Source organism: Marmota monax, unplaced genomic scaffold (genome assembly GCF_021218885.2).
Source record: "Marmota monax isolate L192 unplaced genomic scaffold, Marmota_monax_Labrador192_F-V1.1 WCK01_AAM20220418_F8-fsc00145, whole genome shotgun sequence".
NCBI classification, from domain to species: domain Eukaryota; kingdom Metazoa; phylum Chordata; class Mammalia; order Rodentia; family Sciuridae; genus Marmota; species Marmota monax.
Window position 1 is genome coordinate 5,782,651 of NW_026695201.1, and position 24,809 is coordinate 5,807,459.

At 33.8% G+C, this 24,809-nt stretch overlaps 1 protein-coding gene across 3 annotated transcripts in view; it reads left to right on the forward strand.

Annotated features, from left to right (window-relative positions):
- Uap1 (UDP-N-acetylglucosamine pyrophosphorylase 1) overlaps positions 1–23,806 on the forward strand; it is a 38,329-nt gene extending 14,523 nt beyond the window's left edge. For 2 of the 3 annotated variants that reach the window (XM_058574101.1, XM_046428972.2), the window contains 8 exons: positions 1,808–2,012; positions 5,064–5,239; positions 6,799–6,971; positions 13,127–13,320; positions 16,522–16,662; positions 17,639–17,827; positions 21,646–21,712; positions 23,248–23,806. In XM_058574101.1, the coding sequence (XP_058430084.1) occupies positions 1,808–2,012; positions 5,064–5,239; positions 6,799–6,971; positions 13,127–13,320; positions 16,522–16,662; positions 17,639–17,827; positions 21,646–21,712; positions 23,248–23,340 (1,238 nt within the window). In that variant the 3' untranslated portion in view covers positions 23,341–23,806. Of the gene's footprint in view, positions 1–1,807; positions 2,013–5,063; positions 5,240–6,798; positions 6,972–13,126; positions 13,321–16,521; positions 16,663–17,638; positions 17,828–19,041; positions 19,090–21,645; positions 21,713–23,247 lie in introns of all 3 variants that reach the window. The other variant, XM_046428971.2, reaches the window with a different exon arrangement.
- Positions 23,807–24,809: the final 1,003 nt, after the last annotated feature.

Genomic DNA, 24,809 nt, shown 5'->3' on the forward strand with positions numbered 1-24,809 from the left:
GTGGATTTAGTGTTTAAGTTCACATTGCTTTTATATTATCTTTAAGAAAACCTGTTATAAAAAAATACATAAAACACAAAATACATAAAGCATAAATTCGATCAACCCACATTACCTGAGGATTTGGTATCTGTGGGAGATTCATTCCAAGATCCTCCTTGGATATCAAAATCTTTGGATGCTTGTGTTCCTTATATAAAATGGTATAGTATTTGCATATATCTTACACACATCCCCTCATATAGTTTAAACCATCTTGAGATTACTTATAGTACCTAATACAGTGTATATGTTATGTAAATAGTTCTTATGCTATATTGTTTAGGGAATAATGACAAGAAAAAAAATAGTCTGTTCAAATTTAGTACAGACACAATTCTTTTTTTCCTTAGAATATTTTTGATCCACAGTTGGTTGAATCCATGGATGCAGAGCCTGCAGATACAGAGGGCTGACTCTAATTAATGGTGGTTTACAGTTATGGCCAGTGGCCACATTTCTTCACAGAAATTTCTAAAAATTTTAATGAAAGCATGAAATTCAAAAAATTAGAACATAAACTAACCATTGCTTTAATCTTATCTTACATTTTATAGTTTTTCTTGCTTGCCAGAGACCCAGTTTTCATTCAGCCTCTTCCCCCGACAAATTTCTCTGCCTTTTGATGCTGAGACTGTACACCTTTAAGTGAAAAAATGGGTCTTAGAAATGGAATATAGTAGATATTGGTGTTTCTTTTTTAATCCAAACTGACAGCCTCTGTCTTACAATAGCTTTTCTAGTTTCATTTGTTTGCATTTGGATTTTTAATCTATCTTGAATTCATTTTGGTTCAAAGAATAACATTTTTGTTCAAGCATTGTTTGAATAGTACTTATTGCTGAATATTCAACTGGTGAAAAATGACAGATTCTAGACAGAAGAACTGTTAGTCATGAAAAGACTCTGAATCTCATTATTTTCTGAAATACTGAATATGGCCCACTTTTAAAAACATTTTTACAAAATTTGTTTATTGAGCTGCATAGGGGATTGCACTTAGGGCCTTGCATATCCTAGGCAAATGCTCTCCCACTGAGCTACACCTCCAGCCCAAATTTTATTAAAATATAATTGCATACAATACTATGGATAATTTTATATTTTTACAAACATATTCACCTATTCAACTATCACCTCAATCAAGATTTAGAGTATTTCCCACACCCTACGAAGTCTTCTAATGCCCTTTGTATGTAATTCCCCAAGCTTCATTCATTTTAGTGAGGTTTCAGCCCATGTATTCTAACTTCAGAGCCTGGGGTCCTAACCATTTCACTCTACTGCTTTCCCAACTGAAAGTTTCTTTTCTCTGACGTATATAGGGTAGTAGCTTGCCTAGTGTATTTGCATGCTTATTGATTAATTATTTTTGATAGATTTATAGGCTGGAAGTAATTTTTTTGGAGGAAGTTTAATAGCATCATAATATGTCCTGAAAACTTGGTATCTTCTTTTATCTTTTTCTTGATTTGCCACATCTGATAAATTTTTACAAAACCTTTATAACATCTCTTACTCCTTGTCTCCTCATGTTATTAGAAGAAATTTTTATTAGTTCATAAAGTATATCATTCATTTTTTGGTGATTGATTGATTTGCATAAATTTAATTGTTTTAATAATAAAAATGTTTTTATTAACAAGATAGTCATTCATGATTCTTTGTAGATTCCTTGTTCTTCATGCCTTAGATTGGGTATGTTTTTGCTAATACCTCTGTATGTTGAATTATAGAGGTTTTTTGATACAAGTGTTTTCTTTTCTAGGACTTTTCCAGATTTCTCAGAGCAAAGTAGCAGTTCTTCTTCTAGCCGGTGGGCAGGGGACAAGACTTGGAGTTGCATATCCCAAGGGGATGTATGATGTTGGGTTGCCATCCCATAAGACACTTTTTCAGATTCAAGCAGAACGTATCCTGAAGCTACAGCAGTTAGCTGAAAAATATCATGGCAACAAATGCATCATTCCATGGTAAGATATGTCTCATGGGAATGTCTGAACAAATATTGTTTTACAATATTCAAAATGCCTGCACACCTTATTCATATGCAGACACATTTTCTATTATTTCTGATTTTCTTGGGAGGTATATTTTACTGTATATGTTAGAATGTGTCCATCTACAACTAAAAACATTTTTAAAAAGAATTAGTACTTCTTATAGCTAGATAGATGACCTCTATGGCCTTAATTAACAATGTCTACTCACTTCTAACTTTTATATTCCCAAGTACCTTTAGAGGTACCTTTAAGAAGGGACCTACTCTGTGGACTCTTCTAGTGTAGAAACTTCATACTGATTGATAGTTTGTCTAGGTATAGAATTTTTTTTTTTTTAAAGAAATGAGTTTCTTCAGAATTTGAGGGCATTGCTTTATTTACAGTACTGCTATAATATCTATGCCATTTTGCCATTTTGATTCCCAGTCTTTTTTTTTTTTTTTTTTTTTTTTAATTTGAAAGCATTTAGGCTCTCTTTATACCTTTAATAGCTGACATTTCATGATGACATGGTATGGGTCTATTTTCAGTCACTGTTCTGGGTGGCTCTCTGAGTATAGAAACTAATATCCTTAAGTATCAGGTTATCTAGTTTTCCCCCACCCCATTTTTTCCATATACACACCAGATGGAAAGCTACATTGATTTCTCTGCTGTAGGTCAAACTGGTGTTCTCGGCCTCCACTAGTGTATGACATATTCTCAGACCCTCTACTTTGGTCAGTGTTGGCATTCTAAGCACTAAGAGATTACAGGAAATTCTGCCCTTCTTTTTAGAAGTTCTTGAATTATTTTCCCAGGGTAGTTTTGGAAGTTAGTACATTTTGAGGGGGAAACCAGCTGTGTGTTTGATATCTCTCAAGTCTAATCTTGTTATTTCAGTCTCATGTGACCAGTAAAAGCTCTGCTGGTTCTCTTCTCTGTCCTTAGCAGTAGCTTTTGGTCCAAATGCAGACACTCTACCACAAAATCAACAAAACTCTGAGGACAAGGCAGCTGGATATCCTTAATTCCCCTTTGAAAGATTCTTCCTCTTTGGGACTTTAGATCCAATCTGTGTTGCTTCTGCAGCTCTCTGATGCCTTTGAAGATATTTTTTTTCCCCTTCAGATTTTTTAGCTCTTCTCAATGTAAGTACTGGCCTGCTGTCTTTTTTTTTTTTTTTTTCCTCATCTTGATTCCTGTGGAAGTTTTTTGAAGGACATTTGTGTTCTAAGCAGTCAACATTCTACTTAATGCCCCTGGCCTCCTAACATCAGTCATGCTGGATTTTCTTCCATCTTCTCACAACTCAGAATTTCTGTTTTCTTATGCCAAGCAGTTAGTTACCTCTTTGTCATCATCTAAATCATTCCCCAGTTTTTTGTGCCAAGGTTCAAAATACCCAAATTATTTACTGTGGGGAGAATCATACCTTCATTCATTTAAGAAATATTAATGGAGTGCCTACTCCTAAGTGCTGGGGATTAATCAGTCATCACAACAAAAATCCCTACTTACATGTAGTTTATAGTAAAGGCCCCAAACTACTATAGTTACTTAATCATGGTTTTAGATGGAATTTTTTTCTCCTTTGCCATACTAGCATAAATTGAATTTTTGTGACAATATAATGTATAATTATACTTTTATGATTCTAAATGGAAGGCGACAAATCCTAAATTCCATTTTAAATTTTAATAAAATAAGGGCTGGGGTTGTAGCTCAGTGGTTGAGCACTTGCCTCACATGCATGAGGCACTGGGTTTGATCCTCAGCACCACATAAATAAATAAAACAAAGACACAAAAAAATTTTTAATAAAATAAAGAAACACAAGAAAATATATATGTGGTATATATACACAATAGGATATTATACAGCATTAAACGAGAACAAAATTATGGCATTTGCAAGTAAATGAGTAGAGTTGGAGTATATTATTGAAGTATTATTGAAGTAAGCCAACCCCAAAAAACCAAACCCCGAATGTTTTCTCTGATATGAGGATGCTGACTCATAATGGGGATGGTGGGGGCAAAAGTTTAGGGGGGATCATGGGAGGAATGGAGGAACTTTAGATAGGGCAAAGGGGAGAGAGGGGAAGGGAGGGGGCATAGGGGTAGGAAAGATGGTGCAATGAGATAGTCATCATTACCCTATGTATGAAGACATGAATGGTGTGAATCTACTTTGTGTACAACCAGAGACATAAAAAATTGTGCTCTATATGTGTAATATGAATTGAATTGCATTCTGCCATCATATATAACAAATTAAAATAAATAAATAATAAAAATGTATTTGTTCTTTGAAAAAAAGAAGCATGAGAGATCATTAGACTGCATGGCAGTTATCTCTTCTCCCTATTTATTTATAATAAAAGCTTTTTTTTTTTTTTTAAGGAGAGAGAGAGAGAGAGAGAATTTTTTAATATTTATTTTTTAGTTTTCGGCGGACACAACATCTTTGTTTGTATGTGGTGCTGAGGATCGAACCCAGGCCGCACGCACGCCAGGCGAGCGCGCTACCACTTGAGCCACATCCCCAGCCCCTAAGACAACCTTCTGACAGACATTGTGCCTTCCCAAACATTAGCATAAGCTTTACAGAATCCTTAATCATAGACAAAGATATCATTATGTACCCAGCCAGAGAAGAAATAGGCACAAAAGATCAAGTAACTCACTCAAGATCTTACAACTTGAGCCACATCCCCAGCCCCTATAATAAAAGCTTTGAATTTAATATACTTTCACAGAGTTCTAAATATTTTACCTAGCTGTAGATTCTCTGTTAGAAAAAGTGTTTTTACTATTATATAGATTTATTTTATGCTTATGCATAAAATTGTTGGAGGAATTCCTCTTGAATAGTAGCTAATGAATTTGTCTTACTCAGGAAAAAGACAAAGGAAGATAAAATAAGAAACAAGTGCTCTCAAAATTTTTCTTTAGCTCAGTAAATAGATAAAACTTTACTTTGCCCTAATTCTCATGGTTCTACTATTACTTAGAGAATCTTGTACTCTTCTCTTGTAAGGTATATAATGACCAGTGGCAGAACAATGGAATCTACAAAGGAATTTTTCACAAAGCACAAGTACTTTGGTTTAAAAAAAGAGAATGTAGTCTTTTTTCAGCAGGGAATGCTGCCTGCTATGAGTTTTGATGGGAAAATTATTTTAGAAGAGAAGAACAAAGTTTCTATGGCTCCAGGTTTGTAATCATCCTTATTTATTGATGACTAGAAATACTGATAGCATAAATCATGAAATTTTTATTTCCTTTTGATTTGGATGTTTAAAAAAAGAATTAATTTTTTTTTTTTGCAACTTGGCAATGATTTAAAAAGATGGAAATGCCCATTGGTAGAATGGATACATGCTTTGTGTAGACATCTGACTTGGAGTGAATTTGAACAGCATTCAGGATATTTATTCTCTTTACCCAGTGTTTTACATATATAGTAGTGTCATTGGCAACATTATGTTATTGTGGTGAAAAATTGGAAAACACCTGCTGTTTAATAAATAAGAGGCAAAATTATAGTTTTAAATGGCATTAATTCTTAAGTAGCATTAAAATTATTGTTTAGAGATAATAAGCAATAGAGAAAAGTCATTTAAATAGATTAAGAGAACAAAAATACAGACAGAACTGCATACAAAATGTGGTTAAGGCCATAGCTTTGTACAATTCAACTTAGTGTGTGCACGTTGTGGTTTGTTGGTGGTACCCACTACAATAGGTCAGGGTACCACTTATGTAGCCACATACAGTGACCTTGAGTATGATCACAACTATAAAAATAAATCTAACATAATTTTCCTATGTACACATATGAAAATGTGTATGAACCCCACCATCATGCCCACCCACAAGAATGAGATTCTAATTAGAATAAGATATAATCCTATGCTTGTATAATTTTATCAAAATGGATTCTGCTGTCATGTAAGACAGTAAGAAAAACAAATAAAATTAAATTAAAAATAAATAAAAAATAAGCCTATTGATAAGTTTATATCTATGTGAGACCATAGTTGGAAGAGAAGAAATAATAGTACTAAAAATGGTGCTCTCCAGATGCAGGCTTTTATTTCATCTTAATTTTCTATGTAAAAATCATAATTCTTTTAATGAAAGAGTTTCCTGTTTATTCTTAGCTTTATTTTGGGAAGTTGTGAGATTTTTTTTGTTATTATTTAAGCAATGGCCAAGGTTGTTGATGAAAGAAGAACATTAAAGCAGCACTAAAAGTAGAGGAGAAAAGAAGAGCCTTTTACCTGTACTGAAATTACCATAGATCTTCACATCAGTCTGATTTGTTAACTAGTGGTTTGGTATAAACATTTTGGAGATGTATAACATAGATAGCCCATGTCAGAGACATATATAGAGACCTAATTTGAATCTCATAAATGTTAATAAAACTTGATATGTTATAAAGTTATCATTGCCTGAGAATTTTATGTTGCACAATATATTATAGGCTAAGTTATTAAAAGGAGCTGAGTTAAAAAGAAACATGGTCTTTGGGGTTGCCTGGTCCTATTAATAATGTTATTGTATGGATATTTTCGCTTAATAGCCTTCCAAATCATGTAATGACTTTTTAACGCCTAAATTCTTCTGTATGGTTATTCGGTTTTCTTGGCTCTGTAATGTGAAACTGTTTTTCAAAGATCTCCATCCCAGTTGGAAACATTAAACAATCTTTGGGTTACCCTCATAATGGGATTGGTGTACTACTAATGGACTATTTTATTTTTTAGATGGTAATGGTGGTCTTTATCGGGCCCTTGCAGCCCATAATATTGTGGAGGATATGGAGCAAAGAGGTATTTGGAGCATTCATGTCTATTGTGTGGACAACATATTGGTAAAAGTGGCAGACCCACGGTTCATTGGATTTTGCATTCAGAAAGGAGCAGACTGTGGGGCAAAGGTAATGCCTTTTCAATTATAACAAGATTATAAGTAGTCTTTCTCTATCAGTATAAACATTCCAGGAGTCGAACTAGGCTTCTTGGGGTGGTTTGAATATTTTAGAATCATTCATCTTTCAAATGACTAAACTATCTCCCACCCACTTTTTTTCTTTAATTTGTGATACTTTATTTGAGAAATAGTGTTGTATAATTGTCAGATACAAGTAAGAATTTAAAATATGTGAGGATAATTTGTTAAGTACCTGGGAAAGTGAATGATTGATTTATCACTAGACCTGGGATGGATTCATTAGTATCAAGTTGTATTCAACCAGATTAACCCACTTCTATAGTAAGTAGGTAGGTAAATATGATAAAAACAGCATATCTGAACTTCAGTAAGGTATTTGACATGGAATCTCATGATATTTTTGTGAATAAAATGGAAATAAGCAGGTTGGGGAGAAGGACAGTTTAAAGAGATTAATTGCTGCTGGACTGATCACAAACATAATGATTAAGATGGTGGAAGATTTGTGATTTTATATATAAGACTCTGTTGTTGGCTTTGTTTTTTCCAACCTTTTTAAAATTGCACAGCTGATGATATAGGAGGTATGCCTTTATGGTAGCAGACAAAACATATAATATAGCTAGAATAAAATGGAAAACATCCAAGACCTTAAAAGCATTGAAAAGTTTAAAAATATTGATATAAACAGTATATTTCTGGAATTCCATAAAGATATCCATTCTTATCAAATAAAGTGTATTAAAATCCCAATCAAAATCCAAGTGAGGGCTGGGGATGTGGCTCAAGTGGTAGCGTGCTCGCCTGGTGTGCGTGCGGCCCGGGTTCGATCCTCAGCACCACATACAAACAAAGATGTTGTGTCCGCCAAATACTAAAAAATAAATATTAAAAAATTCTCTCTCTCTACCTCTATCTCTCGCACTCTCTCTTTAAAAAAAAAAAAAAAATCCAAGTGAAACTGTTTTGGGGACATTTGACAAAATGATTACAAAGTTTAGAGTAAATATGTAAAGATGGCCAAGAAAATATTGAAAAAGATTGGTAATAAGGAGGGTGTGGGAGACTGTAAACAATCTATCAAATATTAAAATGAATTGTAAATAAAATATGACTAGGAGTGTGGTACTAAAACCAGAATAGAATGACAGATTAATGGAATTAGAATAGACAAGTCATAAACAGAGCACATCATAGAAAAATGGCATTTCAGGCTTTTCTTAAGTTATTCATGAAATATATTATAGACATTATAAAAGTCACCCCATTGCATTATAGAACACTAGAATTTATTCCTTTAGTGTTTTGGTACTTGTTATTTAACCTGCCTTCATCTCCCCTCCCTTCACTCTTGTAATCACTCTTTTACATTCAGATTGACTTTTCAGAATGTACATATGAGAGAGAACATGTAGTATTTGTTTTTCTCTGGTTCATTTTAATGTCCTGCTGTTCTGTCCATTTTGCTGCAAATGATATCTTTTACTTTTCTCTCTCAATATTTCATTATATCTATTTTTTATTTATATATACTTATGTATGTTGGTGCATATGTGTGTACATATATACCATAGTTTAAAGAAAATCCATTCATCCATTGATGTCCTTCTGTTCCTTATCTTAGCTATTGTGAATACTATAGTCATGAACATGGGAGCACAGGTATCTCTTTGACACACTTGTTTTCCTTTGGATACACCCAATAACTGAATTGCTGGATCATATGGTAGATCTATTTTTAGTTTTTAGAGAAAACTTCATAATGTTCTTCATAATAACTATACTAATTTGATTCCTGCCAACAATGTTAATACAAGTATTTGCTTTGCTTTTCAGCACAGCCTCACCAGCATTTGTAACTTTTTTGTCTTTTTGATAATGCCATTTTAACTGGGATGAATATGAGTAATGATAAGGAGATGGAAATATTAATTCCCTGGATTTGATCAATTCACATTGTACAGATGTATTGAAATATCACACTGTATCTCATAAACACATATAATTATTATGTTACTCAAAATTTTTTAAAAATGTTAAGGAGATGGAAATGCCAACTACCCTGATTTGATCATTGCACATTGTACACATATATTAAATATCACACTGTACCCCATAATATGTATAAAATAACAGTGATTAATTTAAAAAAACAAAAAGTTTGGCATTTCAAATCAGTGTGGTAGAAGTGAATGAAATAATTGCCAAAAAAATAAGTAAATCTCTCCCTCAAAGCTCATACCAAAATTATTTTCAAATGGATTGCAAGTTTAAATATGAAAAAATGAAAAAAAAAAGGATTAGGAGAAAGTTTAGAATAATTTTATTATTTTGATGTGAAAGAAAGAGCAGATACCATACATGCTCTGACAAAACAACAACAACCACAAAACAAACAAACAAACAAAAACAACTAGACTACATATAAGTTTGAAATATATGAGATTTGCCGGAAAAGACATACCATATTCTTGCTTGGAATTTTCTATTATAACGATGTCATTTCTTTCTAAATTATATATAAATTTAATATAAAGTCAAATCCAGAAGAGAAATTTTAAATTTACCATTTAAATGTAAAGAGATTAAAGTGGTAGGCCTAACACCCTTCCTGCCTCTGAAAACAAAAGAGTTAATTTAACATAGTTCATCTGTTTAAGATATCTTTTCAATTCACTACTTTGAATATCTGCAATATATTTTAAATAGCTCCTAAACTATAATAAAAGCAGTATATTGTGTCATAAGTAGCTACTGTGCTATAAAAAAGTGTATTTCTTACTTTGTTCCACTTGGTGTCACTCTTTGTTCTAAAACAGAAACTTAATTTTATTGTTATAAGCTTCATAATCACTTTAAAGTCTATATGACCAAAAAGAGTTGAACCTTTGAGATGATCCAGTCAACCCTTTTAATCTCAGAAATAAGCACCCTGAGTTCCAACACTTTTTAAGTCCCAGTCTCAAGGTCCTTTAACACATTAGCAGAGCCAGAATTTGAATTCAGTTTCCCATCTCTTTGTCTAGTATGTCACATTATGCCATCACACTCTTTGTTTTTAAGTCCTTATTTTATTTATTTATTTTTATGTGGTGCTGAGGACCCAGTACTTCACATGTGCTAGGAAAGCATTCTACCACTGAGATACAACTCCAGCCCACCATCAGACTAGTTTTGCATTTGCTGGTAGCTCAAATAACTTTTTAAACTAGTGTGCTACCTTTTTTTTTTTTTTTTTTTTTTTAGTACTGGGGATTAAACCCAGGGGCACTTATTTGGTCATTGAATTACATCCTTGACCCTTTTTATTTTTTCTTTTGAGATAGGGTCTTACTAAATTGCTTAGGGCCTCACTAAATTGCTGAGGCTGGCCTAGAACTTGGAATTATCTTGTCTCAGCCTCCCTAGTGACTGGATTATAGACACACTTGGCTAGCGTGCTAATGTTTGTAGAGATCCAACCTGTCACTCTTCTTCGTTACCCATGGAATAAATTCTTCTCATTCTAATTTTTAAAATGCACACAACGGGATCTGAAATGTAGCTCAGTGATGGAATACTTGCCTATAACATGCAGTGCTTTAGGTTCAATCCTCAACATCACACACACACTCACACACACACACGCACAATGCATAAAAGATTTGTTTTCTACTTGCTTCTGTTCACCCCTAATTCCAATCAGCCATGGGAAACAAGAATAAGCAAATTCACACTTTACATTTTACAAGTGTTAATCTGCAGGTATAAATTCAGAATCAGTCTTCCTTTCATACATACTGCTTAGTCCTGTGTCTGGCATTTAATGTAGTCCTCAAACAATGAATTAATAAATAAATGTTCAGTTGGAACCAAAATATGTCAAACTTTTAGAAATATTAGAAACCATTAGGGGTGGGGATGTGGCTCAAGTGGTAGCGCGCTCGCCTGGCATGCTTGCGGCCCGGGTTCGATCCTCAGCACCACATACAAACAAAGATGTTGTGTCTGCCGAAAAAAACTAAAAATAAATAAATATTTAAAAAAAAAAAAAAAGAAACCATTGAGCTCTCTTTCCCCCTTTTTAAATAAGAAAATGAAGATGTTAAAATGTATATTGAAAAACATCTTAATTAGGGAGGGATTCATAGTTTTGGAATAGAATTCTTTGCAGTACTTCTTTAATAGTCCCTTATCATATGGCATGAAGTATTTTCCTGTGGAACAAGAGCCTTGGAAAGGACTGAAAGTGTTTAAAAAGTACAAAGCTAAAAAGTTAGGATAATTATATAAAGCAATTATAGTAACTGTTATGGATATTTGCTTTTAAAATTTAAATTTATGGGTTATTGAGCAAACCTCTTGATTTTATACTGTGTATTTTTTTCTTATAATATAAATTAACTTCTAACTTTATATAGTATACAAATGCTTTCTTGTATAGTTTAGATAATAATATTTGGAGTTTAATAGTTACCATAGAAGTAAACCTTATGCCTGCAGATTAATACTTGTAAAATGTAAAGTGTGAATATGCTTATTTTTATTTCCGTGGCTGATTGAATTTAGGGGTGTATAGAGGCAAGTGGAAAAGAAATCTGTGTGCATTGTGTGTGTGTGCGTGCGTGCGTGCGTGCGTGTGTGATGTTGAGGATTGAACCTAAAGTATTGCACGTTGTAGGCAAGTATTCTATCACTGACCTACATTTCAGGTCCCCTTGTGTGCATTTTAAAAATTGGGATGAGAGGAATTTATTCCAAAATTCCCTGTTCTGTAAGAGACCCACTGTATAGTACCTGAAATGAGAGGTGATGATGGGCTGATAGACAAATAATTGGCAGAAATAGATCAATAATTGGTTTAAATAATTTTGCTGTATGTTTCCTTCCAGTTTAATCCACTTCCTTGGTGAAAAGTTTCTTTTCATTGAGTACTGTGCCCCTTTCAGGTTGGCAAACAGTGCAGCTACACAGGAGCTTATGTATCCAGTAGCCCTGCCTCACTGAGCTAGATGCAGTGCATATATCTCTATTTGCTTTGTAAACGAAGTTTTCAATAGTGGCTTTAGTTGTCTGGAAATAACTGTGAGTCACTGTTTATTCAAGAAATCAGTTGCTTAAGAGAATTTTTAAGTTTATTGATATAATTTCATGTGTATCTAGAATACAGTTTCCCAATTGGATACAGATTTTTAAAAATACTCCAAAGCATGCTATATCATTAATTGGACAGGGCAAACAGAGCAATACCTTCAAATATTCTTTATTGTTTAATTCTTGTGTTGGCTGTTCATTTCATCTCAACCTTCATTTTATATTAGAGCATTGCATACACTTCTTTCATAATTTTCTTCTAACTTGGGCCAGAAATGTTGGGACAATGGTGTGACATATCAGAATCACCTGTGAATTTTTTTAAAAATGATATACTCTTACCTTTCTCTCTGATTTTGATAGACTCTTCTCCCAGTTGCTGTACTAGCCCAGGGCCATTGATAAATGATTTAAATCACTCATTTTCAGACTTTTTAAAAGCCTAGAATCTCTTACTTCAAATAAAACATAGTATGCAAAATGGATAGACATGAGTAGTTTTTTTTTCTGATTTAAAGTTAGAGTGGGAGCCCAATGACTTGCCTGCTCTAATCCAAGTTCATAAAAAACAAGAAAAATGCTGCATTCATGAATGAAAATTGAAAAAACACTATGTTAAAATGAAATAATGGTGTAGACAGAACAGAATTAGAGACAAAATACCTTACTTAAGTCTTTTGTCTTGTGAATCCTAGAGAAATTTTATTTATTCTCAAAGTAGTTGAGGATGGGTGAAAATAAATAATAAAACTATAAAATATCTTAGGGCCAAGTCCTATATGATTACCTCTGGGTCATATATGTATGATGATATTTCTATCCCAGTTTGGTTAAGTGGTAAATAGGAAGGAGATAATGTATATACTTAATTTCCAGTTGGAAAATAGCTTGTCAAACTATGGGTAGTTGATTTTCTAAAATTAAAGATTCCTTTTGGGTTAATACCTTACAATGTAAGCAAAATTGTAAATATGGCCTTTGACAATGGAAAATCTCTAAAGGAGCATTTAATTAAATTTCTTCCTCTAATGTTGTCTTTTTTTTTTTTTTTTTTCTGTTGTTGGGCAGGTGGTAGAGAAAACAAACCCTACAGAACCAGTTGGAGTGGTTTGCCGAGTGGATGGAGTATACCAGGTGGTAGAATATAGTGAGATTTCCCTGGCAACAGCTCAAAAACGAAGTTCAGATGGACGACTGCTGTTCAATGCGGGGAACATTGCCAATCATTTCTTCACTGTACCATTTCTGAGAGATGTTGTCAAGTATGGGCAAAATTAGGGTCTTTTTTTTTTTAATTGATACATTATAATTGTGACAAAGTAGTGGAATTCATTGTGATAGATTGGCGTATACACAGAACATAAGTTGGTCAATTTCATTGCTCATTTCCTCCCGTTTCCCTTCTCTCTCCCTCTCTATGCTATTATCCCTTCCTTTTTTAAAAAATATTTCTTCCAAATATGAGAGAAAACATATGACCCTTGACTTTGACTTCTTTCGCTTAACATGTTTTTGTCAAGTTTCATTGATTTTCCTACAAATGACATAATTTCATTCTTCTTTATGAGTGAGTAAAACTCCATGTTTATGTATACCACATTTTCTTTTTTCATTCATGCATGGAAGGTACTTGGACTGGTTCCATAACTTAATGATGTATAAATGTTACCTTTCCCCACATCTTTGCCAGTATTTATTATTATTTGTATTCTTGATGATTGCTGTTCCAATTCATGTGAGATGAAATCTCAGTGTAGTTTTGATTTCCATTTTCATAATTGCTAAAAATGTTAAACATTTTTTCGTGTATTCATTGACCATTTGCATTTCTTCTATTTAGAAATATCTGTTTAGTTTGCCCATTTTAATTGGTTTGTTATTAATTCTTGCTATTATTTCCTGAGCTTTAGAAGTCAGTGATGCCTGAGGAAGTCTATATTGGCACTTGTTTGCTGGAGTATTGACCCCATGTTTTCTTCTACCAGTTGCAAAGTTTCTGGTCTAATTTCTAGGTCTGATCCACTTTGCATAGACTTGTGCAGGGTGAAAAATGAGGATCCAGTTTCCTTCTGTGTATGGGATATACAGTTTTCCCAGCACTATTTTTTTTTTAAAGTTGTCTTTTTTCCATTGTACATTTTTGGTGCCTTTGTTAAGGAACAGAGACTGTATCTATGTGGGTTTGTCACTGTCCTCTCTTTCATTGTTCCATGTGTCTATTTTTATGTTTTATCATGTTGTTTTTGTTATTATAGCTCCATAGTATAATTTGAAATCAGGTATTGTGATGTCTCCAGCATTGGTCTTTTTGCTCTTTATAGTTTTGGCTTCTCTGGGCCTTTTGTTCTTCCATGTGAAATTTAGGACAATTTTTTCTAGTTCTGTAAAGATGTCTTTGATATTTTGATGGGGATTGCATTAAATCTATAGATCACTTTTGGTAATATGGACAGTTTAGTGATTAATTCTACCTACCCAAGAACATGGAAGTTCTTTTCATCTTCTAGTGTTTTCTTCAAATGGTTTTTTTCAGTATGTTATAATTTAAATTTTTTTTTTGTTATCAATAGACCTTTATTTTATTTATTTATACACAGTGCTGAGAATCAAACCCAGTGCCTCACACATGCTAGGCAAGTGCTCTGCCACTGAGCTACAACCTCAGCCCCTATTTTATAATTTTTATTATAGAAGTCTTTCCTCTCCTTGGTTGGATTTATTCCTAGGTGTTTTTTTTTTTTTCTTGTTGTTGTTATTTTTGCAGTTATTATGAATGGGATCATTTCCCTGGCTTTCTTTTTCAGTGAGTTCATTATTTGTGTATAGAAAATCTATTGAATTTTGTGTGTTGATTTTATATCATGTTACTTTGTTAAATTTGTTTTTCAGTTCTAGAACTCTTGTAGAGTTTTTTGGATCTTCTAAATATAGGACCATATCATCTGCAAATAGTAATAATTTGATTTCTTTCTTTCCTATTATATTCCTTAAGATAGAGCCGCTTATTATTTTTTTTTCCATTTTTTGCTATTTATTCAAACCAAACGATTTTCCTAAAGTTATGAAATACAGAGGAGACCTCTTATTATTTTTGTTATTAATTAGAAACTAAACCACCTGGGAAATGGATAGATCCTCCTATGCTATAGGCCCTTCTCTAACCAGGATAGGATTGTATGGTATATAAAATTTTATTTTCATTTAGTTCCCTAAGCCCATGTCCCATAGAATTCATCTTTCCTGAGGATTACTTTTATCAAATGGAAATTTATCTCAACTGTGATTGTTTGTAGTGACATTATTATAAGGTAGAAATTAATAGGAGCTTTTCTCCAATGCATTAGGTGAAGTCCAAAGCATTTCTTCATTTTCTTCTCACCCTCTCAATCCCATGTCCTAGATTCTGCTGAAGCAAAGAATTAAGAAATGAAACTCCTCTTTACCACAACTGGGAGCTTTTTAAAAATAGATGTCTTGGCTGAGATTGTAGCTCAGCGGTAGAGCGCTTGCTTAGCATGTGTGAGGCACTGGGTTTCATCCTCAGCACCACATAAAAATAAATAAATGAAATAAAGGTATTGTGTCCATCTACAACTAAAAATATTAAAAAAAAAAAAAGATGTCTACCCTTCACCAACTGAATCAGAATTTCTGGAGACAGAGCCAGAGGATCTATATTTTTTAAAGCTGTTCACACAATTCTAATTCAGCTATTACCAGACTAGCATTTAGAATCTTGTGTATAAGGACTTGAGATTTGAATGTCAGTCTGGCAATGCCATAAGGTATTAAATAAGAGCTTAGTATATATCACCAGATATTTAAATGAAGGGTGTTTTCACTATTAGATTCACTTGGTAGCATTCATATATTCAAAATGACCATCTGCTCCTTAAAAAGTTAATACTTTATTTTTATTTTTTAATTGATAAATGATAATCATATGTGTTTGTGGGGTACAAGGTGATATTTTCCTCTTGGTATACATTGTGACATGATCAAATCAGGTCAGTTAAGCTTTACTTCAGACAATTCCAGTTGTAAAATAGTTCCCATTTTACTGTGTTTTTTGTAGCTGTGTTATGTATTCACCCATAGTAACTTTAATATTTACCTTTCCATCCTGTACTTGAAGGAATCTCAGCTGAAAAAGCTAGAGCAAGAGAACATTTTATAAGAGTCATAAAAGTAATGAGAGAGACATTGATGTAACTTCTGTCTGTATGTGTCTGGGTGTGTATGTTTTTTAATGTGGAAATCATTATTTGTTTTTTTTAAAATATAAGGAAATGAGTGGGAGAAGTCTATTCATTCAGTATTTTAATATAAACCAAAGCTTAACAAATGTTCTTCACTTTGAAAATCTTAGTACTTTGTTCTAACATTTGTGCCTGATTATTATCAAATTTTCTGGCATTTTAAATCTGGAAAGTGATTGTCTGTTTTTCCCCCTTAATTCTTAGTGTTTACGAACCCCAGTTGCAGCATCATGTGGCTCAAAAGAAGATTCCATATGTGGATTCCCAGGGGCAATTAATTAAGCCAGACAAACCAAATGGAATAAAGATGGAAAAATTTGTCTTTGACATCTTCCAGTTTGCAAAGTATGCTTTGAATAACACCAGTAAGATTTAATTTGTCTTGAAATGCTGCTTTTTAGTCTGTTAGGCAGGAAACTGTTCTCAGGAAACATTTGATAGCATGTATTTCAGGCATTTTGATCATGAGTATATCATCTAGATCGATTATCATTCCCTACAATAAACCACCACTCCAAGGAGTGTGATTTGAGTACCTAGAGTGCAGTGTTCTTTTTATCAGTTGGATTGTTATCTGGCTCTCCTGCAAAGTTGTTAAAGTCATTTATCTTGCTTGGCTGAAAGACTAAAAAGGTTAAGATAAACAATTGACCCATTTGTGTTTGGGATCTGTTTCTGACCTGTGAGCATATGTTCTAGCGAACATGTTTTTGGATTATATACCCTTCTATAATAAAGATCACATCTGATGTTGAGATACTTATTTCAGAATTTGACAAATGTAAAAATGCAGAATGTGAATTAGCTGTATACAGTCAGTCTCTCCATATACATTTCTTTTTTTTTTTTAAGAGAGAGAATTTTTTAATATTTATTTTTTAGTTTTCGAGGGACACGACATCTTTGTATGTGGTGCTGAGGATCGAACCCAGGCCACACGCATGCCAGGCGAGCACGCTACCGCTTGAGCCACATCCCCAGCCCTCCATATACATTTCTAAAGCATCTTTTTTATATTTTTTTTCTCTTAGCTCCCGTGCTAATATGATCTTTGTGCATTAGGATTTCTGATCTTTCTGATCTAAGATGAAATGTTTTATTATAGTTGGGGTTAGAAATGAGTTTTCATTTTTGTACTGGAGAAGAAAATTACAATTTTCTTTGGTCAAGGGATGAGCATTATTTTTTTGTAATACAACCAAAATTATGTTAAGAAAACTTGTCATTGAATACTAACGGCTTAGCTATATAGAGAGGAATGAGAAGCTCTGTATGCAATTTTATTTCACGAGAAAGAAGTCTTTGTATGATTTCACTCTAGGAAGTTTGTGGTGTATGAGGTATTACGGGAAGATGAGTTTTCTCCACTAAAGAATGCGGACAGCCAGAATGGGAAGGACAACCCTACTACTGCAAGGCATGCTTTGATGTCCCTTCACCATTGCTGGGTCCTTAATGCAGGTGGCCACTTTATAGATGAAAATGGCTCCCGCCTTCCAGCAATTCCCCGGTAAGTCACTATCTTTTCTCTTCAGTGGGAATGTTTTCTTGGACTTCTTTTTGACTTCTCTCTTGCTATATCCTGAAATCTTTTTATAAAAAAGTAAATTTAAAATCTTTTAAGATAGTAAATTATTGCTGTGTGGGAAGTTCGTGATAAGAAATAACATCAAGGGGCTGGGGGTGTGGCTCAAGTGGTAGCGCGCTCGCCCCGCATGCGTCCGGCCTGGGTTCGATCCTCAGCACCACGTACAAAGATGTTGTGTCCACCGAAAACTAAAATATTAAAATTCAAAAAAAAAAAAAAGAAGTAACATCAAGTTTTGCCCATTACAGAGAAGGACATCTTTACTTTCTCTTAAAGAGAAAGTTGTTGTTGTTGTTTTTTCAAATAGCCCCACCATATCAATGAAATCACTTCTATTAAATAATGGTCAGAAGATAATTTAAAATCCCATTAGCAATATACTATACACAGGGGAAGTTTCTCAGCCACAGAAGATGGGTTATTGCTGCTCATTTATCTGTGGCCTCACAGCAAGTGTTATACGTGAGACCCATCTAAAGCCCTGCCACCCTCAGGCTACCCAGGAGATGTTGCCTCATGGTTCTTCTCCCAGGTACTAAGAAAGGTGCCAGTTATGTTCTGATACTCAAACTTTAGAAATATTTTGTATTTTCAGAAGCTTAAGAAAGAAGGTACTTGTAGTTATTCAAATTTGAGATAAAGCACTTTTAAGCTGAATCTTTTATTTTATGATAAAACCTTCATTGGCACCTAGATTTCCCTTTTTAAGCTTTTTGGTGTTTTTGTATTTGGGTGAGAAGCATTCTGCCATTTAATTTATGTTCTTAAGGGAAAAAAGGCTGCATATACTAAAGCACTAGAATACTTCAATAAGTATTAAAGCATTGGGCATTGGAACTTACTGTTTGATAACTGTTTTTACAAAAAGGAACAGTGTTAGCGTCTATCTCCAAGTCCAAGGCCACTTACAGGCTCTGCCTTGTCAATCAGCTTGCTTTGTGACATGTCATATTGTTCTCATGCTTCATCTTTGACCATTGAATTTTTTTTTTTAACCCCCTCAGGCCTCTCGTGCTAGATTTACGATTTACCATAAGTATATGCCATTTGGTCAAGTGTACTTTGCAACTCCACTTCATTGTTATTGTTTAATTTCTTTCCATTCCCATTAATACTTATTTATTCCTACATAACAGTGCTACAAATGGAAAGTCAGAGACCATCACAGCTGATGTCAATTACAAGTAAATATACCAGCCTGCCTGCAGTGCATGGTGATGGGGCTGTGCTTCCCTCCATACTAACTGGCATTGTAGTTTAGTGCTCTGCCTTTTGGGGGCCTGGAGGGAGGATGATTGAAGCTTTGGTCGGGGTGCAGTGCTTACTTGGTGGCAGGTATCTGTCTGGATGACACTAACTCAGAATCTCAGTGCATGCTGGAAATGGGGAGCATGCTTTACTAAAGAATCTGACCATGGGTATTTGAGCCCATAGTAACAGTTTTACAGGTGTTAGGTAAGACCCAGAGCAGGTTAGAGTCAGAGAGAACAAATTTGAATTCCAGCTTTTAGCATAAGCATAAGTTAGAAAGTATTCTGAAAATGTATCTTACTGAATTGGATAATATGATGTCAGTATAAAGGTTGTAATTATTCATATATATTCAATGGCTCTTAATATGGAGAAAGCTGTTCTGTTGATTTATTCTTACATAAACAGCTCTCTTTTTGTGTAATTGTGTTGTAATTTTGGTCAATTAGTATCTTTTTTTGTCTTTAACAGGTCATTTTTAGCTAGAAGTGCCATATATCCTCTTATTTGGGTACTGTCAAAGTTTTTAAATGCCATTATCTTTTTAGTTAAAAAGACAGCATGATATTCTTGCTACACTTTCAAAGTTGTTAGGTTTAGTGTACACACACACACACAGACACATATATCAATTGCCCATCAGTGGGATGGGCCCTCATTTTTTCCATTTGGTTAGTGTGACTTCAAGCCATCCAGAGAGGAGAGTCTGGTGTATAACTCTTGTGATAGAATCTGGCACATATCTGGAGAGATGTGTAAAGTGTGTGCCTCCTCTTTTCTCTGCATTAGGCTGTTGTCCATCTACTTTCATGGTTCATTTATTCATTCAATCAGCAAGCATTGACAGACCTACTTACAGATGCTCTTAGTATCTTCAGTGCTGAAGTGTCTACACAAAAGAGAGCCTACTGGGAGTTCAAGATGCATATTCATAAAAATTAAGATGCCCATTCATAAAAACTAAGGGGCATTATTATGTGATTATGTGCTAACAATGGTATAAACAGTACTTACTCTAGGAGGCAGGGAGACTTAACAGGTGCTTAATAAATTTATTTTTTTTAAATAAATGAATGGAAGCAATCACTATGAAATGCAGTGGTCTAGGAGAGGTGGGGACAAGAGCTAAATCTTGGAGGAACATTATACTTTTTATAGTCAAATGGATCATAGCTGAAAATGACTTGGAAGGATCCAAAGAGAATATGACTGTCCTGGTTCAAGTAGAAAGTAGTCAGATTAAGTAAATTGGAGTAAGATATAGAGTTCTGTTTGGAGAAAAATTGGCCTGTGGCTGACCTCAGAAAACCTCTGATTTTATTGACTCCACCAAAGTTGAAGACTTCTTACTAGAAAGAGAACATGGTTTGAGGCTACACAGGACTGGATTTTTTTGTGTGTCCTGTCCTATTTCTAAGATTCTTGAAATGACAAATAATGCCACAGTCTAGTGACTGTAAATGTATTGAAAGTACTGTTTATTGATTTTTATGTTAGATGATTTGGAAGTTCAGAATTGCAAATAACTATAAATATTACATTGTGACTGAGAATCACAGATGGTGACTTTGGCCTTGATTTTGCTTGAGTGTGTTCTGCCTTAGCACTTTAAAAAGGACTTTTGATAACAGAAGTATTTTAAAATGTAATGGATAGGCTTCTCACTCTTGAGGTAGCCTACATTCTCCCTTGAATGCATGTCTGCCTTCCTAAATAAACTCTGTCTATGCCTTAAAAATAAAATGTAATTAATAAATTAACTCAGCTAATCTAGGATATTTGGATTGTAAAAAAAAATGTATTAGGAAATAATTTAAATGATTTTTAGAATTGTACTGTCTAAATGGAATGTTGTGCAGTGAGGGAAGTTTTCTACATCTCTGCTCTCCAGTTTGTTTGTCATTAGTCACTCATGGCTGCTGAACACTTAAAATATGATTATTATGACTGAGAAAGTGAATTTAAAATTTTCAATTTTTTAAAATTTTAATTATTTTAAACTTATTGCCACATATGGCCATTGGGTACTGAATTGGACAGTCTGACTCTAGAATATTAGTCAATATTAGTACCTGACCTGGGAGATTATGATGAAGATTAAAAGGCTATGCAAAGGTTTGAAGGCACCTAGCAATGGGGGCCTGGCACATAGTATATACTCAATTAATAGGCTCTTCTTTATCAACTTTATGAAACTTGGGATTAGTAAAAAATGAGATGTGTAGAAAGGAATAGTATATAAACAGTGATGAAATGCTTTAAAGAGTTAGCAGTAATTATTGGCTTTTTCCCTAAATAGTGTCTTTCTGACCATGAAAATTTAAAATTTAATGATCATCAGGGTAGGATATATTTCATTTGTTCAACTACAAGAATTTTGTTATCTGCAAGCTTCTCAGAGGGAAGTTATGGTCTTCATTTTAACTCTGGCAAGTAATATGGGAAGTAAAATCTTTAACACATATTTGGGATTTTTTTTTTTCCCTTAGCTTGAAGGATGCCAATGATGTACCAATCCAGTGTGAAATCTCTCCTCTTATCTCCTATGCTGGAGAAGTAAGTTTGCTTTCCTTTTTTCCCCCTCTTGTTCTTTTAAGAGTATTGTATATTTCCAAACAGCTTTAAGAGTGAACTTTAAATGTTCTCACCACAAAAAGCAGTAAGTATTTGAGGAGAGAATTCTGTTAATTAGCCTGATTTGATCATTCTGCAATGTATATGTACATTGAAATAGCATGTTGTACCCCATAAATACATATAATTATTTGTCAGTTAAGAATAAAACTTAAAAACAAACAAAAAACAGGATTCTTGTATTATGTTTAAGTAGAGTTACCCTTTGAGAAAATGAAGCATTTTCTTGTCATCCTATCCTGAAGACCTCTTCCTAGGAGTGAGTTGTAAAGCTGCTTTGATTCTTAATTCTTAGAGAATTTTCTGTTGTCTTTGCATCTATCCCATAATTGAGTGACTTGTCAGTAACAGAAGTCTATAATGTTAATTTGTTTCACCTATCCATTAAAATTCATTAGGCTTTAAAATACATTATTGACCTTTTTTGATAAATCATTTAGCTCTTTTTAATGCAATGTACATTTTCTACTGTAACTTTTACCATCTGAGGAGTTGAAGGTCCCTGCTATTCAAATTATTAATATTTTTTTCTGGAGATTCTTTTTTTTTTTTTTTTTTTTATGTAGTTATATTTTATTGTGGGTTGTTCAAAACATTACAAATTTCTTGACATATCATATTCCACACTTTGATTCAAGTGGGTTATGAACTCCCACCTTCACCCCATACACAGATTGCAGAATCACATCAGTTACACATCCATTGATTTACAAATTGCCATACTGGTGTCTGTTGTGCTTTGCTGCCTTTCACATCCTCCCCCCTCCCCCCTCCCCACCTCTCCCCTCCCCTCCCCTCCTCTCTCTCTACCTCCTCCACTGTATAACCCTGAGGGTCTCCTTCCATTACCATGCAATTTCCCTTCTCTCTCCCTTTCCCTCCCACCTCTCATCCCTGTTAAATGTTAATCTTCTTCTCCTGCTCTTCGTCCCTACTCTGTTCTTAGTTACTCTCTTTATATCAAAGAAGACATTTGGCATTTGTTTTTTAGGGATTGGCTAGCTTCACTTAGCATAATCTGCTCTAATGCCATCCATTTCCCTGTAAATTCTATGATTTTGTCATTTTTTAATGCAGAGTAATGGAGATTCTTATTAGTATGCTTAGTTGTAGCATCAGGAGAAAGTTAACTTTACTGAGTGATGATGAAAATCATTAACTTTAGAAATTATATGATAATCATTTGTGTAGCATATTCAAGGTCCTGGGTTCAGTTTTAGAACTGCAAGAAAAGAAATTATTATAATCAGAGTAACTTACTTTCTTTTGTTTGTTGTTTGTTTTATGCTTCTATAAATAATTATTAAGTCTAGTTTTAAAGTACATGAAATAGATTTTTTTTTAACTTTAAAATTCTTTTATCTCAGCCTGGCTTTTGGCATCACAACCACTAAGTCCAGCAGTGCTTGACAGGCATCCACCAATTTTCTAACTGTGTTTAATTTCAATCCTTTTAGGGAATAGAAAGTTATGTAGCAGATAAAGAGTTCCATGCACCTTTAATCATTGATGAGAACGGAGTCCATGAGCTGGTGAAAAATGGTATATGAACCATCTACCAAGTTCTACTATAATAGGAAATAGCTTTTATTTTTGATAGATCAACTGTGAAACCGCAGGACCTCTCCTGGAAGACTGAAGTTTGAACTTCCACAGGATTTCATTTTGCTTGCTGAACTGTTGAAACTACTACAAACTTTTCAAGATCCAGATGACTGAATTTCAGATAGTGTTTTTATTATCCTCAACTTATTGAAGGTCTTATTTATATTTTTTGATTGTATGATTTTTCTTCCAGCCAAGGAAAATATTGACCATCCAGAAAGTTTCCTATAGCTTAACTATAATCAGGATGTTCAACATTACTTTACTTTGTTTTCGAAGTTGTACATAGTAATAATATGTCATGTACATGTCAGAAGGTTTTTATGATACTAAAAGTTTGTTTTATTTTATCAAGCATTAAACTTTTTAAAGGAAATAATTGGACACCAAAATAAACTTATCTTCTTGTTTCTGGAGTGTTAAATCATTATTTGTACCTTGAGGAAATTATTTTTTCAGGAAAACATGAAACTGGGGAGAAACTTTGAGATAATGCATTAAAGCAAATTGATACTTCTCTGATATTGTGGGGTCATAGAGCTTTTTTCAATGACATCTAACTTTGGATTTTTTGTCTTCTATCACTTTATAATAACTCTCAACCAGAGGTAATCCCCTCCATCCCAAGGGGGCACTTAGCAATGTCTAGGGACATTTATGGGTGTCACAGCTGGGAGGATGGGATAATACTACTAGCATCTAATGAGTAGAGACCAGGAATGTTGCTGAACATCACATAATGGACAGGATAACTTCCAACAATATAAAGTTATCTGGGCCAATGTCAAGTGTCAAGTTTGGGAGACCCTGTTCTAAGTAATTTGTTTACTCTTATTTTGCCAAAATATTTTGTGGCACTTAAGAATTCAAAAGATAGTTTCTGGATTTCCTTAGGCAAATTAATAACTACTGTACTTGTTTTTCTCCAGCTAGAGAATTTGGAAAAAAAAAAAAAAGAGAGAGAGAGAGAGAGACAAAGGTGATTTTTTAAATATACGCCAGAGATCACTGGTCATTATTGAGGGTTCTATGTGTCTAAAATGCAGTTTGCATAAAACTATTGAGTTTTATACATGTATTTTATATAACATTTGTGCATTGACCAAAAGCATAAAAATTAACATCTGGATACATGAGAGATTCTAAAAATTCTATCAAGATTAATAAATTTTATTTTCTACTAAGTTTTTGCCAAATGGGATAGCATGTGTGGTCCTTAAGGATCTCTTTTTTTTTTTTTTAAAGAGCATGTGATATTAGCTGGGTGTGGTGGTGCATGACTGTAATTGTAGCAGCTTCAGAGGCTGAGGCAGAAAGATTGCAAGTTCAAGGCCAGCCTGGGCAACTAAGCCAGATTCTGTCTCCAAATAAGATTTAAAACGGTGGGGGACTGAGGACATTGCTCAGTAATAAA